Source organism: Amblyomma mixtum, chromosome 1 (assembly GCF_055824585.1).
Source record: "Amblyomma mixtum isolate Tamu chromosome 1, ASM5582458v1, whole genome shotgun sequence".
Classification (NCBI taxonomy): Eukaryota; Metazoa; Arthropoda; class Arachnida; order Ixodida; family Ixodidae; genus Amblyomma; species Amblyomma mixtum.
In genome coordinates, this window is record NC_143012.1 from 220,594,791 (window position 1) to 220,612,694 (window position 17,904).

General features: G+C 43.4%; 1 protein-coding gene across 3 annotated transcripts in view; it reads left to right on the forward strand.

Annotated features, from left to right (window-relative positions):
• The window catches only part of Pfk (ATP-dependent 6-phosphofructokinase), a 77,088-nt gene that overhangs the window by 7,805 nt on the left and 51,379 nt on the right, over positions 1-17,904 (forward strand). For all 3 annotated transcript variants that reach the window (XM_089564079.1, XM_089564073.1, XM_089564086.1), the window contains exons 3-8: positions 1,476-1,665; positions 3,526-3,691; positions 10,657-10,701; positions 12,638-12,746; positions 15,327-15,422; positions 16,951-17,043. In XM_089564079.1, coding sequence (XP_089420205.1) covers positions 1,476-1,665; positions 3,526-3,691; positions 10,657-10,701; positions 12,638-12,746; positions 15,327-15,422; positions 16,951-17,043 — 699 coding nt within the window. The remainder of the gene's footprint in view (positions 1-1,475; positions 1,666-3,525; positions 3,692-10,656; positions 10,702-12,637; positions 12,747-15,326; positions 15,423-16,950; positions 17,044-17,904) is intronic.

A 17,904-nucleotide genomic window follows, 5' to 3' on the forward strand; every position in this document is an offset into this window, starting at 1 on the left:
GAACTTTCACAACCAGCCGTGCCCAAGCCATGCAGCTTCACTCGACCATTCGAGCAGTATTTCAGCGGAAGGAAAGAAAAAAAAGCTAAAAAATTGAAAGCTTTCTTGCACCGCCGACGATCCATGCGACGCGGGGAGGCACAGAGACCTAACCACGTCTCCGTTGAAAGGGCGATTCTGTGAAAGCAGAACTGTCGCTGCTCCTCCCCTGTGAGGGCACTGAAGGATATCTTGGAAGGTTAAGTGATATGCCTACGCTTGTAGCAAGCAGACGATTTTCTCGACAGACACAAAAAAAAATAAGACTGGGCAACACTCAACAGTGCCTGATGCACTGCACTAGTAGTGCAATAAATGCTTATGTTGCAATTATTTTTTCCTAAAAGACTATTTCATGGCTTTGTTCACATATACGAAGTATTTGGACACACACTGCATGCTCGAACATCATTTTAAGAAGCACTCCTAATTAGATGAACTTCTGATAAGATGAACAGTCTTCATGGTCCCTTGGAGTTCATCTTAAAGGGAGTCTACTACTCTAAAATAGCTAGGGAACAGTATACAGAATCAGACATTGGTCTGTGTGACCGCAAGCCTCATGTAACATAGGGATGACATCACTGACGTGAATTGCAAAACTGTCATACACATACTGGAGAGCCAAACTAACATCTGCATGCAGTGACCCCATTTATCAGGCGTCTGAAGTTGGCAGAAACATAATGCAACATTTGTTTTGTTCAGCAGGTGTAGAGCAGTTACTAATCAGTGGGTAGCGTTTGTGACATAGCAAATACAGAACTGCCTGTACAAACCCCCACATATGGGGTCACAGTACTGGAAAGCTCAAAATAGATTTTTGCTGAAGCAGGATTCTGCATGGCTGGGACATACAGGTTTAAACAGACAGGCAAAGATACAGTAAAAGTTTTGTCAGTATGCCTAAACCTGTACATCTTTTAGGTTTTACAGCACATTGTATTGAGGCTTGGAGAGCTTTCACTTGTTTGGTGTCAACAGGAAGAAAAGACAGTGGAAAGCAGGAAAAATGACGCAAAGAAGTTCATGTACTCCTTATGTACTGTGATATGAAAACGTCGACCTCAGAGGCTTGCCATAGATTGCGCAGCAAACTTTTTCTAATGCTTAGTAGTTCGCTGCATATGAGACATCCTTTTTTTTTTTTTAGCCCAGAAATATGCGGTACGTAGATGGTTTTAATGTATTGAAGTGTCCTGGTCTCCTCATTTTAGAGATTTCATTTTTTTCCACCTTGCATTTTTCCTCTTCATCCAGAGCAGTAGTAAAGTTACACTACTAGCCTTTCCTTTCTTCTGTTATGGCCAAACGCTGTCTTCTGATGTAGCTGTCTGTGTCACGCTGAATGTTGGCTCGGGGTTGAAATCTGGCCCATACAAGTGTCAGTGAATAGCCTCTGAATGTTGTCCCTGGCTTGCGTCCTTCGCAAACAGGGTGGCACCGTGATTGGCAGTGCCCGATGTTCAGACTTCCGCAAGCGTGAGGGCCGCCTGAAGGCAGCCAAGAACCTCATCGATCGCGGCATCACGAACCTGGTGGTGATCGGCGGTGATGGGTCTCTGACAGGAGCGAACCTTTTCCGCCAGGAGTGGTCATCCCTGCTTGAAGAGCTGGTCAAGAATGGTGAGTGTCTGCATGCCTCGGAGTGTTTGTGGCATAAAACGGGCTCCTCATATGTGTCGGTTTTGATTCACGATCCCTGACGTGTGAATGCCAGAAGTGTAGAACAAGAATGAGATAATCAAATAACAAAAAAACAGAGCTGATGGCAAATAGTCAAAAATGCTGCCAGCTGTACGGACATTTGGTCTTGTTGACGTATAGTTTTGACGTTACTGTAGCGCAGCACAAGCCAGTCAAAAACCTATTGGAAATTTTTGAAAACACAACTATATTCCTATTGGTTGCAGTTGTGATTTTTTTCTTTTTTTTCGGCTGTGCAGGCGCAAAGGACAGACATCATGAACATGACACAGGTGCTAATTTCCAACAAATTTATTGCAGAATGCACTGTGTTACATATGTGCGAACGGACCACTTTGAACTTGTGCAGATTATGGTCCGAATTTGTTTAGTTTCATATTTGGGAGGAGTGAAAAGGGATTGCTGACGTGCATGTCTCCCACCTTTGAAATTCTTTCTGCCTCAACATAGTTTCATACATAAGCTCATTTCTGCTTTTCAACACAAGTGCACTTTGTGAAGATTGATTTTGCTGCCACGTGATGTTGAGCGAGGAATATATTCTTGACATTTCGTAAATGTTCTCTGAGATGGTACTTTGTGCATTGACCAGTCTGGCCAACATATCAGTTGCCACCAGAGAGCAGGAGTATAATTCTTGAAAGGTGCATGCAAGATTTTCAGTTGTATTTACTTGCAAGGACTAAACTGACTGCTGCTGTGTGCAGCAGGGTTTATCAATGAATGAACTTGCCCACAGTGTATCTAACAATCATCTTTGAGGCAAAGCAAAACAAGCTGCCGTTGAAAATTGAAGTGAGATTGGTGCTAGGTACATGGCTGCAGCTAATCACTTTTGCAACTTATCTGGGGTTCATGGGCCCATGAAGGCAGATGCTTAGTTTGCTCTCTATGCCCGTAGCCAGTGCTTTTAATTTGTGACTACTCTTGGCATTCTGCATGTGGGACCTTTACAATGGCATGAATTCGAGTCATTTACAGTATCGCCAAGTGTGTGCATTATTGTGGTTGGGATGGTTATGGAACAGCTTTTTGTAAAAACGTGCACACATATGGCACCTGTAATTGCCCATAGGCTGAGCGCTTCCAAATCGCATGCAGAGCTAACTAGACTAAATGCGCTCCCATTCTTTCATAAAAGCATAACCTTGACACAGTAGTTGGCTGCCAGTCATTAGGGGAGTAGTTAGGGTGAGGGATAAAATATTGCAAATTCTTTTTCTTCTCAGTACAAAAAGTGGCATAAGAGCTTCAGAAAGCATTTATCAATCAGCTTGCTAGCTCTATACTCTTCCTGCTTTACTGAACTCTAATTTTTTTTTATGTGTGTTATTGAGGGCTGGCATCTTTTTTAATGACATTTCCAAAAACTACTATGTTGTTCACCTTATGCGAAGGCTTTTGGTCCCCTTTTTTGTTTTTGCCGCCGCGGTGGCTCAGTGCTTATGGTGCTCGGCTGCTGACCCGAAAGACGCGGATTCGATCCCGGCCGCGGCGGTTGAATTTCTTTGGAGGAGAAATTCTAGAGGCCCGTGTACTGTGCGATGTCAGTGCATGTTAAAGAACCCCAGGTGGTCGAAATTTCCAGAGCCCTCCACTACGGCGTCCCTCATAGCCTTAGTCGCTTTGGGACGTTAAACCCCATAAACCAAACCAAACCTTTCTTGTTTTTGTTTTTGTGAGATTCTGCAAAAGTTGCTCTTCGCTTGGCTCTTCAACCCCCCTTTTCCCACATCCCCCTTTATTTTTCTCTCTTACCTTCGGTGGCCCATCGTGCAGGTGGCATCACCCAGGAGCAGATGACACAGTGCAGCCACCTCAACATTGTGGGCATGGTCGGCTCCATCGACAACGATTTCTGTGGCACCGACATGACCATTGGCACCGACTCGGCGCTTCATCGCATCATGGAGGCCATTGATGCCATTGTCACTACAGCATCAAGGTGGGCGCCGGCTCTCTTCGCTCACTGTCAGTGCATCGCTTCCATCTGCGAATGCTTGTGGTGCCTTCCTGTCTTAAAGGGACACTGAGGAGAGCTCTATTAATATTTTTTTTATAGCAAAATCCGATAGTTCGGCATGTCATGGCTTTGTTGCCACTTGGCCGGCAGCGAAAGATGCATTTATTTCTAAGAAATTTGGATTCGAAGTTGAAAAAGTTTTTCCCGCCGCTCTGATTCAAACAATGCAGAAAGTTGGGCGAGTTGGTAATACATGTTGAACTTAGAAAAGCGCAATAAAAAGACAGGGACAAGAAGAAGAAGCACGCAGGACAAACGCTTGACATCAACTAGTTCTTTACTTTGGAAAAAACACATATATACAGATACATAGAGGGCGGAAACAAATTATTAACCAAACAATGAATCGGCTTTACCACAAGTGTGTTTAGCGTGAACAGGCATCAAGGTAAGCAATTTCCTTGCGTGATAAGGTCAGGGAAGGAGTGCTGATACAATTTTCAGCTTTCTTTACAATACGATAGGCCTCTATAATTTCTCTGTGAAGCCTCTCTTTTCCTTTACCGCACGTGCGTGTGGCATTGAACTGTGGCTCATTTGCTTTGCATTTTTTGCATGACTTGCAGTGTTCTGCTAGGTGCCCATCCGTTGCTACAGCTTGCACAGCACGACGGTGTTCCCTCAACCTATCGTTCAGGCACCTGCCTGTCTGGCCAATGTACGATTTCTTGCACGAGAGCGGAATCTCGTAGACCACCCCTGTGACGCAGGTTGTGAAACGGGTGGCATGCTTCGTTGTGCACCCAGGATGGTCATTCACCTCGTTGACAGCTCGACACATTTGTGAGAGCTTATTGGGCGCTGAAAACACGACGGATACCCCGCACTTCTCGGCCACTTTTTTAAGCCGGTGCGACACGTTGTGTATGTAGGGGATCACCGCCGGACGCCTAGTCTGGGGAGCCTTTTCTTTTCGCTTCCCAGAGTTTAGCTCCTTCACTAGGCTTTCAACCACAGAGGCGATGATTTCTTGTGGGAAACCAGCCCTTTTCAGGCGCTGTGACTGCATCTGCACACTGGCCGAGACTTTATGCTTACACGATTTGTTGAGGGCCTCACGTATGCAATTTAGGGCAATCCCCCTCTTTACTACCTTTGAGTGGACCGAATCATAGTTCAAAATGCCTTTTTTGGTACGCGGCTGATACACCCAGCAGACTTTATCCTTATCTAGAGTTAAACAAACGTCAAGGTACTGCAGACTGCCTTTGATAGGATCCTCACACGTAAACTGCAGACCGTGGGAATAATTTTCGAACACCTTGATGACATTTTTTATAGCATTGCTACTTTGGCCACCTTCTGACGATTTCATAACCACAAGATAATCATCCACATACCTAAACACTTTGACAACAACAGATTTATCAAGGTTGTCGCTAATGCGCCTGTCACAATGGGCTAAAAAGACGTCACTTAAAATGGGGGCAAGGCAGGAACCAATGCATATGCCTTCTTTTTGAAGAAAAGACTGTCCGTTATGAATAACAAATGTTGATGCAAGGTAAAAACGAAGCACTTCTAAGAAGTTGTCAATAGATAAACCCGTCGAGTTTTGGAATGCGACAGCACCCGATGTTTCGATAAGATCTCTTACAGCCCGCAGCATATCCGACTGTGGGATAGAATAAAACAAATCTACCACATCCAAAGAGAAAGCGTACAGGTTCTCAGAAGCTTGTCCCCTGTTCTTTAGGTAGCTTATGACTTCCGACGAACTTCGAATCATGAAAGGATCCATGAAAGGTAACGAGCTGATATGCTTCTGCAAAAATCTGGATACCGCACCTTGCCAGGAGTCCCTTTCCGTAACAATGGCACGAAAAGGCACCCCTTCCTTGTGGGTTTTTGCAGAAAAAAAGGCACGCAACCCGTCTCTTTTTGCTGCTGAGATACTTTTGCACAAATTCGGTAGATTCAAACTCTCACATAGTTCGAACGCTCGTTTTTTCACTTTTGCCCGGGAAGAGGTAAATTTAACAAAATTCTTATTAAATGCCTGATCGGCCTTTTCACGGTACAAAGAATTTGGCAATGACTTTGCCCTGTTGGTTAGCGACAAGGAAGGAGGGTTTGTCGTCATGCCAAATTCTTTGTACCGTGAAAAGGCCGATCAGGCATTTAATAAGAATTTTGTTAAATTTACCTCTTCCCGGGCAAAAGTGAAAAAACGAGCGTTCGAACTATGTGAGAGTTTGAATCTACCGAATTTGTGCAAAAGTATCTCAGCAGCAAAAAGAGACGGGTTGCGTGCCTTTTTTTCTGCAAAAACCCACAAGGAAGGGGTGCCTTTTCGTGCCATTGTTACGGAAAGGGACTCCTGGCAAGGTGCGGTATCCAGATTTTTGCAGAAGCATATCAGCTCGTTACCTTTCATGGATCCTTTCATGATTCGAAGTTCGTCGGAAGTCATAAGCTACCTAAAGAACAGGGGACAAGCTTCTGAGAACCTGTACGCTTTCTCTTTGGATGTGGTAGATTTGTTTTATTCTATCCCACAGTCGGATATGCTGCGGGCTGTAAGAGATCTTATCGAAACATCGGGTGCTGTCGCATTCCAAAACTCGACGGGTTTATCTATTGACAACTTCTTAGAAGTGCTTCGTTTTTACCTTGCATCAACATTTGTTATTCATAACGGACAGTCTTTTCTTCAAAAAGAAGGCATATGCATTGGTTCCTGCCTTGCCCCCATTTTAAGTGACGTCTTTTTAGCCCATTGTGACAGGCGCATTAGCGACAACCTTGATAAATCTGTTGTTGTCAAAGTGTTTAGGTATGTGGATGATTATCTTGTGGTTATGAAATCGTCAGAAGGTGGCCAAAGTAGCAATGCTATAAAAAATGTCATCAAGGTGTTCGAAAATTATTCCCACGGTCTGCAGTTTACGTGTGAGGATCCTATCAAAGGCAGTCTGCAGTACCTTGACGTTTGTTTAACTCTAGATAAGGATAAAGTCTGCTGGGTGTATCAGCCGCGTACCAAAAAAGGCATTTTGAACTATGATTCGGCCCACTCAAAGGTAGTAAAGAGGGGGATTGCCCTAAATTGCATACGTGAGGCCCTCAACAAATCGTGTAAGCATAAAGTCTCGGCCAGTGTGCAGATGCAGTCACAGCGCCTGAAAAGGGCTGGTTTCCCACAAGAAATCATCGCCTCTGTGGTTGAAAGCCTAGTGAAGGAGCTAAACTCTGGGAAGCGAAAAGAAAAGGCTCCCCAGACTAGGCGTCCGGCGGTGATCCCCTACATACACAACGTGTCGCACCGGCTTAAAAAAGTGGCCGAGAAGTGCGGGGTATCCGTCGTGTTTTCAGCGCCCAATAAGCTCTCACAAATGTGTCGAGCTGTCAACGAGGTGAATGACCATCCTGGGTGCACAACGAAGCATGCCACCCGTTTCACAACCTGCGTCACAGGGGTGGTCTACGAGATTCCGCTCTCGTGCAAGAAATCGTACATTGGCCAGACAGGCAGGTGCCTGAACGATAGGTTGAGGGAACACCGTCGTGCTGTGCAAGCTGTAGCAACGGATGGGCACCTAGCAGAACACTGCAAGTCATGCAAAAAATGCAAAGCAAATGAGCCACAGTTCAATGCCACACGCACGTGCGGTAAAGGAAAAGAGAGGCTTCACAGAGAAATTATAGAGGCCTATCGTATTGTAAAGAAAGCTGAAAATTGTATCAGCACTCCTTCCCTGACCTTATCACGCAAGGAAATTGCTTACCTTGATGCCTGTTCACGCTAAACACACTTGTGGTAAAGCCGATTCATTGTTTGGTTAATAATTTGTTTCCGCCCTCTATGTATCTGTATATATGTGTTTTTTCCAAAGTAAAGAACTAGTTGATGTCAAGCGTTTGTCCTGCGTGCTTCTTCTTCTTGTCCCTGTCTTTTTATTGCGCTTTTCTAAGTTCAACATCTGATTCAAACTTGGGACTCTCCTATGACGACACAGGACTAAGGGATGTGAAACATGACGTGCACATGACGTAACGCAGACTCTGTGATTTCTGGCTGCCAGCAGAGCGGCCTAGCAGCAGCCGAAATGAAAGCTACCGCCGGTCGCACGTTGAAGGCATCTATCGGCTATTGCGGCCGTCGCTTCGTTTACGTTTGCACCGGCGTTTTGCCAGCGTTACAATGGATCCTGTTCTCGAAGTTGTCAACGAAGTTCTTGCAAATAGACACCTTTAGCATACCGTGTACCTTGTTACCATTAGCGGAATACCGGGAGCCCGCATACCGCTGTAAGCAGGCACTGATTGGTCCCGGCGCTGCAGGAGTGCGCGTGGCTGTCGGGTACGTGGCGCCATCTGGCGACGTTAAGGAGATTTGTGCATGCATTTGCTGCGCCTCAGTGATTCGTGGTGTCTCGTGTCCTAGTGTTGCTAGAACTATTGGTTCTAGCAACACTGTTTTGTCCTATGACGTCATCACACTTGTACTTGCGAGTTTGGCCTGTGGCGGCGATACCTGTATTTTGGTTCTTGCTCTTTTCTACGTTACAAGAGCTTTGTTGTCAGTATGAGTGGCGTTTTTGTAATCAGGAGCTGGTATTCTGTTGATGCAAGTCGACTTCAATTTCTCCTCAGTGTCCCTTTAAAAGCTGCAATCCTCTTTTGTTTTCTTCGTCTTTGTGCAGCAGCATGTAGAATATGAGCACTACTGTGGCCGAAATACAGCACTTTGAATGCTGTGCAGACCAGTTGCTGAAACTTCTCGCTGTTGAGTTGTAGTACTGGAAACGGCTGATTACAGTGACTGATTACAGTGATTAATTTTGTGACTTGCTTGTTCAGTCATTGCATTGCTCCTTACTTTATACAGTGTAAACTGCTCATTCAGACGAGAAATATATGCAAGTCTAATTACAGGTTTGCTCACTTGAAATGTTTGTTCATCTAATCTGGTGCATTAGTTTTAGTAGATGCATGCAGGAATGCCTAAATTATGTGGCATGCCAGAATTGTTAAAAAGATTTTTTGCAGTCATTAAAGCACGGATATCTGAAAAATTATTTTGGTGCGTGTGTTTGCTGGTCTGGAATTGTAACGTTTCTTGTAACAGCATAACTCTGTGATAAAGAACCCAACGAAAATTTGCTCTTCAAAATGAATCTGTGGCAACCACACTGCTTGTCACAACAATTTCCAAAGAGTGTGAACACTCCTTCTTATTTCTTGGTGTGAATAGGACTAGGTGGTATAACACACCTATCAGCCACCAGGCAGCTGCTGCAAGAGCAGATGTTTTCTTTCTTGGCTGTCCAAGGCAAAAACAATCATTTTGGAACAAAGCAATTCTATTTTTTCTCAAGTTTTTATTATGGTTTCCTGCATCACTGGTGAGGTCTTTCAAGTGTACCTGTTAAGCTTTGTTCATGGTACTAATTGTATTGTTTTGTTGGCCATAAATTGTCTTGTGGGGAAAGACGGGCTTTTATGATGTTCCCTTTAGTATGTTTTGTGAGGGCTGTTGTGTTTGGGTACAGTTAATGAAGCACATCAGTTTGGCATTTCAAATACTAGCACTTTTATTCATTTCCACCCACTCTAAAGTCATCACACACAGCAACAAACCTTCAGTTTCTAATCTAAAATAGCTGACCGGAGACATCAGATGTCACCTCCAGCTCAGATTCCTCTCGCCTAATTTATCTGTATCATCTGTATGCCGCCGCGGTGGCTCAGTGGTTATGGTGCTCGGCTGCTGACCCGAAAGATGTGGGTTCGATCCCAGCCGTGGCGGTTGAATTTCTTTGGAGGAGAAATTCTAGAGGCCCACGTGCTGTGCGATGTCAGTGCACGTTAAAGAACCCCAGGTGGTCGAAATTTCCGGAGCCCTCCACTACGGCGTCTCTCATAGCCTGAGTCGCTTTGGGACGTTAAACCCCATAAACCAAACCATATCTGTATGCTCTGTGGAGTCATTCTTTTTCACATTTTTCACATGTTTTCTTATGTGCTGTCGGTGCACAAAACTCTGATCCATGCGGAGAATAGCACCAGGTATTCTAAATAGTAGCTGTAGGCATTTTTTTTTTGCATTACATAGCACGTAAACAACAACTCGGACATTTCTTTGATGTTCAAATGTTATTGAAACATTTACTGTAGGTCTGTATTCTGATGCTTTTTGCCAAAATTCGCAGCTAGGCCAGTGTAAATCAATTTTAAGATTTCTCATTCCTTTGGCCACCGTGGTGGCTCAGTGGTTACGGCACTCGGCTGCTGACCTGAAAGACGCGGGTTCGATCCCAGCAGCGGCGGCAGAATTTCTTTGGAGGAGAAATTCTAGAGGCCTGTGTACTGTGCGATGTCAGTGCACGTTAAAGAACCCCAGGTGGTCGAAATTTCCGGAGCCCTCCACTATGGTGTCTCTCATAGCCTTAGTTGCTTTGGGACGTTAAACCCCATAAACCATACTAAACCAACATTCCTTGGTCTCAGTCAGAGCGATTTTTTGAGTCAACCTTGCATGTATGACATTACAAGCTACTTTCCTTTTAATATTCGCTCTGCATTTGTGAATGAATAAAGTTCAAATGTGTTTTGGGGATTGAAGTTATCACTTACAGCCACCCATTTAGCCATTCAACGCACACACGAGAGGTTTCATGACAGTATCTGTGACATCGTTTGTTGGTCTATTGTGATGTGTCTTTATAGTTGGAAACATAGTTTTTGTTTCTTGCTGCCTTGTAATTGTTTTGCTCAACATTTGGAAAAACTATTCATTGCAACAAAGGGAGGGAGGTCCAAGAAATATAATCCGATACTCAATTCAGTGTTTGAAGATCTTGTGACATTGCCATTCAAAAACTTTGCTTCAGTACTTATCTATGGTATGTGTTGTCTTCCTTGTTCTTTTTCCCATTGTATAGCCATCAAAGGACCTTCATCCTTGAAGTCATGGGAAGACACTGTGGGTAAGTTCTGGTTCATAGTTTTTACTACTTTCGTATTTTTGAAACCTCATTGGTCACTTTTTAGTCTTTTTGCATAATGCTGTTCTCCTGTTTTCATTATAGCTTGCCTTCTCCTATGTGACATGCCAAACCGGTCCGCATACGGTACTCTGGTGCTTCAAAGGACGGGTTATAGGGAGTCTCTTATTTGTAAGCCCATACAGTGTACTGCAGCAGTGCCTCTGCCATTTTAAGAAATGTGTGTAGTGTGACAGTTAACCCTTGCTGGCGTACCATGTCATCAAAACTGGTAGTATCAAATCATTGCCGTGCAGAGTGCATGATAGGCAAGTATACTTGTAGGTAGCCAGGCCATCTTTGCACGCCCTTAAATTTTGCCACATGCTGTAATTTCAATTAAAACTTTTTCTCTGGACCATGTCTTACTACGAGCGCCTCGGTTCTGGCAGTCTTGATGCCATAGGTAGCAAAAGCGAGTTCTCGCACAGCTTCCGCCCCCACCGTTCGATCACGTGACACTAGCGGTGTATACTGTGTCCGTCGCTATGGATGAGGGTGGTGCTGGTGAACACTCTCTAGGTTAGGTTCAGCATAAATACCCCTGAAAGCGGAAATTGGACAGCCGATGCCACAGCTCAGTTGGTAGAGCACCGGATGCGAAATTTGGAGGTCGTGGGTTCGGATCCCACCGGCAGCATGTGGTTGTTTTTTCTTCTGCTTTTCCAATCAAATATCTTTCACCGATAAAATAAATACATTATTGATCTCCCAGTATTCAACACTAGAAATAAAAAAGGGATATTCTCCTATGCTCCTTGGTTTCATTGTCTGTTAGCTTCCTTCATACAAGGAATAGAGAAGCACAAGCTTTTTTGTCATTTTTATTCTCACAAACAGTGCACTACCGTGTAGATAATCAGCTCTACTTATTGTGGGACTACTATCTGTAATCTGACCTTTGCTAGACAATCTTGCATTGGTCGAGCATCCCTGTTGACATAAGGCTTTTTAAAGCCAAAACTTGCTTCAAGAAACCTTGTTGTCTATAACATATGTAAAATGGGGCTCACGGCTCCCTTGAAGTCTTAGGCCATTGTTCTTTAAAAAGAGATGCAGGCTGCGTTTGTAGTAGTGAAAATCTTTTTGACCATAGCAGGGCAGTCACAAGTTGTCACAGTGCTTGTCCACCTCGTACATTCTTTTCCACTGGGGCAAAGAATACGCTTAAACTGCCATTGGCTCTTATTGCTGCCCTCCTTATCCTCATTTATGTTGCAGCTGTGTATATTCTTTGGCTGATCCTTTTGTAAGGTGCAGATACAGTTTGGGCTGTCGTTGTTGCTTTCTTTTTTCTTTTTTTTTTCCTTTTTTTTATTCGAGATGTTTGCCATTAGGCATCATAGTTGCTTTTACTTCGACATTGTCTGCCATCCTGTTTTTTTTTTGTCATAACACCCACCTTCCCGAACTTGTCATGGCCCATAACCAGTTGCAGTAATCATTACCTCTTGAGAGGAGTGCAAAAATTTTTCTTCAAAATGAGTTTCTAAGCGAGACTAAGTGGCACAAATGCAGCTGACCATGAAATTCGCAGCACACCTGAAACCATTGATTTTTCGTCAAAAACAAAACAGCTGTGTCAAGCATCAGGTAATGACACTGGCAGTTTTCAGGGGTGCACTGAGCTTATATGCTGCTTCTAGCCATAACTTTAATTTGCAGCCATCTCGTGGGTAGGCTTGTAATGTCTCGTTACACTTTACTTTTGATAATTTTAATTTGAAAGGAACTAGAGTTTGAATTAAGGGTGCCCTTTGAACATACCTACTGTTGACGGGACTAAAGTGTCAGATTAAAAAAAGTGGAAAGAGTTTTGGATTAAGCGAGTTTGAATTTTGGATTGGAGGTTCTAATCCATCCCCTTGCTTTTCCTTAGCTACCTGGCCATTGTGGCGGCCCTGGCCAGTGAGGCTGACTTTGTGTTCATTCCCGAGTGTCCACCGGACGGCGAGTGGCAGACCATCCTCTGCTCAAAGTTGCAACAGGTGCGGTCTCACTTGGCATCTCTCGGTAGTTTGTACACTCTGTATGAGTCAACATTTGTTGAATGTTAGAATGAGCAGTTTGACGGGAAATTTCCAGTTTTGATGTTTAGTCTCCTGTGTAGGTTTGTAGCATTGGTCATTTATTGGTATTCGATAGGCTTATCTACATTTATGCTTATGTGGTTCAGCATTGGGTAGCTAATTGCTACTGGCCAAAACTCACATGCAAGCATGCACATGAATTATTCTTCAAGACTGTACAGCATGGCTTCTTCATTCTGTCACTGATTAGCGACCAACCATGCACTTCATACGAATCCATAATGCAGAAACATGAATCATGCTAGTCACTCACTGTTGCTGAGAGTAACTAAGTAAAAAATTGTGCTTTATTGATAGGTGGTGTCTGCCTTTGATTCTAGCCTGGTCTTGTAACATGCATGTTAGGTGGCATTAGAACATAAATAGGTTTGCCTGTGCTTTACCTTGTCTTTCTTTTTATGTCATTGTAAATTCTGTAGTATGCTGGATAATGATCGTGTACAGGGTTATTCAGCAAAATACATATTTGCTAATTACCTGTGATTGGTATTTATTTATTTATTTATTTATTTATTTATTTATTTATTTATTTATTTATTTATTTATTTATTTATTTATTGGAAATACCTGCAGTGCCCGTAGGCATTATTGCAGGGGGGGTGAGAATACATAACAGAAGAATAGGCCAGAAAAAAAAAGAGAGAAAAAAAAAGCAATACAACAAGGCATGACACAGCAAGTACAAAATGAATGAAATATGAAACAACAACAAGACATGACGAAAAAGAACAAAGAAAGGAAAAAAAAAAAGAAAGCCAACTGCGCACTCATACATCCGACAGCAACGCGCGGAACATAGGTTCGGAACGGCACTCAACAATTTCATGGGGCAGGCGATTCCAGTCATGAATGGTAGATGGGAAAAATGCGTTTTGATAAGTGTTAGTTTTGCATTTAATTTCTCTAATCTTCCATCCATGGTCAAGTCTGTTTGACCTGAAATGCGGTGGAAGCAAATAATATTCTTTATCTATTTTTATTTTTCGGTGAAAGATTTTATACAGCATTTCTAACCGGGAGTTGGTACGGCGTTTCCGTAACAGCTCCCATCCCAATGTTAGTTTAATGTTAGTAACACTGCTGTTAAAATCATAATTACTTAAGACAAACCGAGCGGCAAAGTTCTGAATACGCTCAAGCATGTCTGTTAAATTTAAAGTAGGGGGGTGCCAAACAACACAAGCATACTCCAATATTGGCCGAATATAGGTGAAATATAGAAGCTCTTTAACTTTTAGTGGTGCCATTTTAAAATTTCTTCTTAGAAAATTTAGCATGCCATAAGCTTTAGCAGAAGCGTGCTCGACGTGCTCATTCCAGGTGAGATTGGACGAAAAGTAAACGCCGAGGTATTTATAGTGAGAAACTCTAGAAAGTCGGGTAGAATCTAGTTTGTATTCAGCCAAGAAAGGGTGATGCTTGCGTGTGAAAGAAATCTCTCACTCTTAACGTGCAATGTGTTTCTATCATTGTTTGCCTCTTGAATGAAAACTGACTTTTGTTTTTCTAAAAATGCTCTGAAACTATAAACCACGTTCCTCACTTGCTACACATGACATAGTGTTCCATGTTACAAGCCAGCAGCCACCTCTGTTCTGAATCCTTGGCAAAAAGAACTGCCTTGCAACCTGGATGATCAGGAATTTATGAGCAGAAGAATGCGGAGAAAAATATTTAATGACAAGGACTGTTGATGGATCCAAGCCGACAGGCTCAGTTCTCATGAGCTTCAATATTAAAAGCCTTGAGGGGTGCATTTTCGTCCACTGTGTTATGGGGAGTATGCTGTCTGCTTTGTCAATGGTCTACATAGGTGGCATGATTGAATGCTAAGAACTTGAGACAAATGTCAAAGTATGCCAGAATCTGTTTTCATTCTCATGAACGTTGTCTTTTTATTCACTCAAATGTTGCAATTGGTGTGCGATTTGAATCCCCTACTTGCTTCTGCTATCACAATGGGCTTTCCGAATAAGTGGAAACATTGCTTTCATGACACCACGCATCTCATTTCACTTGTGCTCTCATGTGTTAATTGCATCTCCTTATTTCAAACATGCAGTCATGGCATTTCTTTCAGGAAAGTTTTTCTAGCCTCCTTTATGTTTTTTTATCTCATATATCTTTCATGTTGATTGTGATAATGACGTCATTCTAATCATCATTCATGTCGCTTGTGATAATGACGTCATTCTAATAAGCAACGGCCCATTTGTTTCTGTTTTGTGTGAACAAGAAACCCGTAGCTGTGCTGAAATGTCAGTTCTTTACGTTTTTCTTCATTTCACCTTGGTGAGTGTTTGTTTCTTTACATGCATGACATCATAATGATGATTGTCTCAAGTTCATCTTTGTTTCATACAGCGACTTGAAGCTGCTGCCTATGCTTTTTGTCTTGGCACTTTACAAGAGTGTGCTGGTTCTTTTGGGTAGAATTCCGACCTTATTTCATCTGTGCCCCTTTTTCTTTTTTTTCAGGAGAGAGAGACTGGCCAGAGGCTGAACATTATCATCTTGGCTGAGGGTGCGCAAGATCGAGAGGGCAATCCCATCTCAGCAGAGATGATCAGAAAGGCGAGTGGCTGCTATGAGCTCTTTCTGGTTGCCTCTGACTTGTCGTCATGTGCTAGCTTCCAAACTTAATTCTGAGTTATCTGTTGTGGTTAGAAGAATCTAATAAATTTCAGCTGCCGCACACCTTCATGGTTGCTCTAAAATTCAAGCCACTAAAATGCCTATACCAGTGCGGGCTGAAAATCACCGCATTTATTCCCACTTCCAATCAGAGGATGCGTAGCAAGCTCTGCAACTTTGGTTGTAATAAAACTAAAGTTTGCAATTATCGCTGGAATGAATTTTGAATTAAGTGCAGGCAGGTTTATCATCAACAAGCGTAGTGGAAGAAATTAAGGTGTCAAATAAATGAGAGTGCAAACTCTCCCAGTGTTGGCATTTTGTTACTCATCATGCAGATAGAGATGCTTTGTGAGGCCATGAGAAAACCAATAGAAGTGCTGCGCTCTTCACAGCTGCTTTGTGATGCTCGCCACCTGCATACACCTGTACAGTTGGTGATCCACTTCAGCTCTTGCTACAAGCACTTATGAATCACCTGACTGTCCCATTCATGAGGAACGCTCAATTTTATTTCATTTATTGATTTATTTTATTTTATGTGTTTATTATTTATTGTATACTTTATTCGGATGGCCAGTGACTGGTCAAACATGTGCCAGTGGCTTGGAGGGAAAGAGCACGAGGGAGAGCAGTGCAGACAGAGAGCATGTCTATGAAGTGGGCCCAAGGCTGTGCTGTAGTTCTTTTCACTCACTTCATGCTGTTTTATGTCCAACTGCAGATTCCCTTTCTCCCTTGCTTGATTTTAGGAGAACGTACAGTTGTACTGCTTCGCGTGCCCCTAAGATGCTAGAAGAAGGGAATGTTTCAGACAGATTGTAAGTTCCTGAAAATTTCCAGTCTTGGAGCACAAAAAACAGATGTTTCTAGGCGTGTTTCTTGCACACGATGGCCTTAGCCACTCATGCACCATAAAGCCAAACACTGCACACAACTTTGCTCTATCAGTGCAGCACTGTAAAGAGAAAGGAGTAAAAAAGAGAGTGAATTGCTGTCTAGCACACTCCCTTTTATAAAAGGAAAAGCGCTAGAGAGAGAACAGCTTACTTACTTTTTACCCCCATATAGGTGTATTCTTGGTTAGAGTGTGAGGGCTTGAAACAAACATGCTGGTGAGGAGTGGGATGGTGGCATGCCTGTCTGTTTTACTTAATTTATATAATAGAGGCAAGGTAAGTGCAGCATTGCAATGAACTGCAAGCTTGCAAGCTCCAGCACTCGTTCACGTGCTGCTTATTTATCTAGAAGGGTTTATAGCGCAAACAAAGACATAGACAAGAGAGACGAAACACTTGTGCGTGTGTTTCGTCTCTCTTGTCCATGTCTTTTTTGCGTATAAACCCTTCTAGATAAAGATGAACTACCATCTCGCCCAACAGGAAGTTTTAATGATGCTTATATATGGCCACTCAGTGAAGCCTGCGATCCGTGACCTTTTTGTTCTGTCTTTGCTCGACATTTGCAGGTGGTTGTGGACCACCTGAAGCAGGACACTCGCATCACTGTCCTCGGCCATGTCCAGAGAGGTGGCAGCCCATCTGCCTTTGACAGAATCCTGGTGAGTGGCGGTACTTCAACCAACACTCTTTTTTTTGCATGTGTGGCGTGTTACATCTTGTTTTCCCTTCGATGAAAATAAACTCTGCCCTCGAGCTCCTTCGACTTTCGTGCATGGTTTTTTACCCGTGCCGACATTCATAGTTTACCTGGTAACCTCGTAGGGTCTGGGCTCTGTTGCTGTTAGCAAGGAAGGCTCCTCTTGCAATGGTTACTGACACGGGCCAAATGTAATAAAATCTGAGCAGCATATCTAAGAAGTGCCCTCATTTAGTTTTACCAGTAGCAGCATAATGGAGTGGAAATGAGAAAGGGTCTAAATGAGAACTTCAAATAAAACTTGGCTTCCCTTATGGGGCACTTGTATATTAGCACAAAAGATTGGTGGCTGAAGTGCCGAATGGCAATGTGTAGCACTCCAGTGTCATAAATACACCACGGGCAAGACTGGGTGGGCTGTTCCCACATATTCATGGATGCATCGACAGTTACATTTTGAAAAACTCCTTTCCCCAAGTAGCAGTGGTCTGGGAACTGCAGGCATGTTGCCTTCACTGTGGCAGCTGCTGTATACTTGGCTTAAAGGTGCACTGAAGAGGAATCTGAACTTGTCTTTTTGCCGCGGGAACTCGATCTACACGTTCCGAGCTTTCTTAGAAACCGCGATTTACTGGCCTGTGTGGCCGATTTCCCCAATTAAATCGAATTAACGTCCGGCTCTCGCCTTTTTTTTTTTAATTCTGCCTCGTACGGTGGGCGGAGTCGACCAACGCGTGGAGCGCCTTTCACCCAGTCCCGTGGAGGCTTGCCGCTCTGCCATCGACGGAGTAATACGTAGTAGTCCGTAGTAGCAAATAGTCCG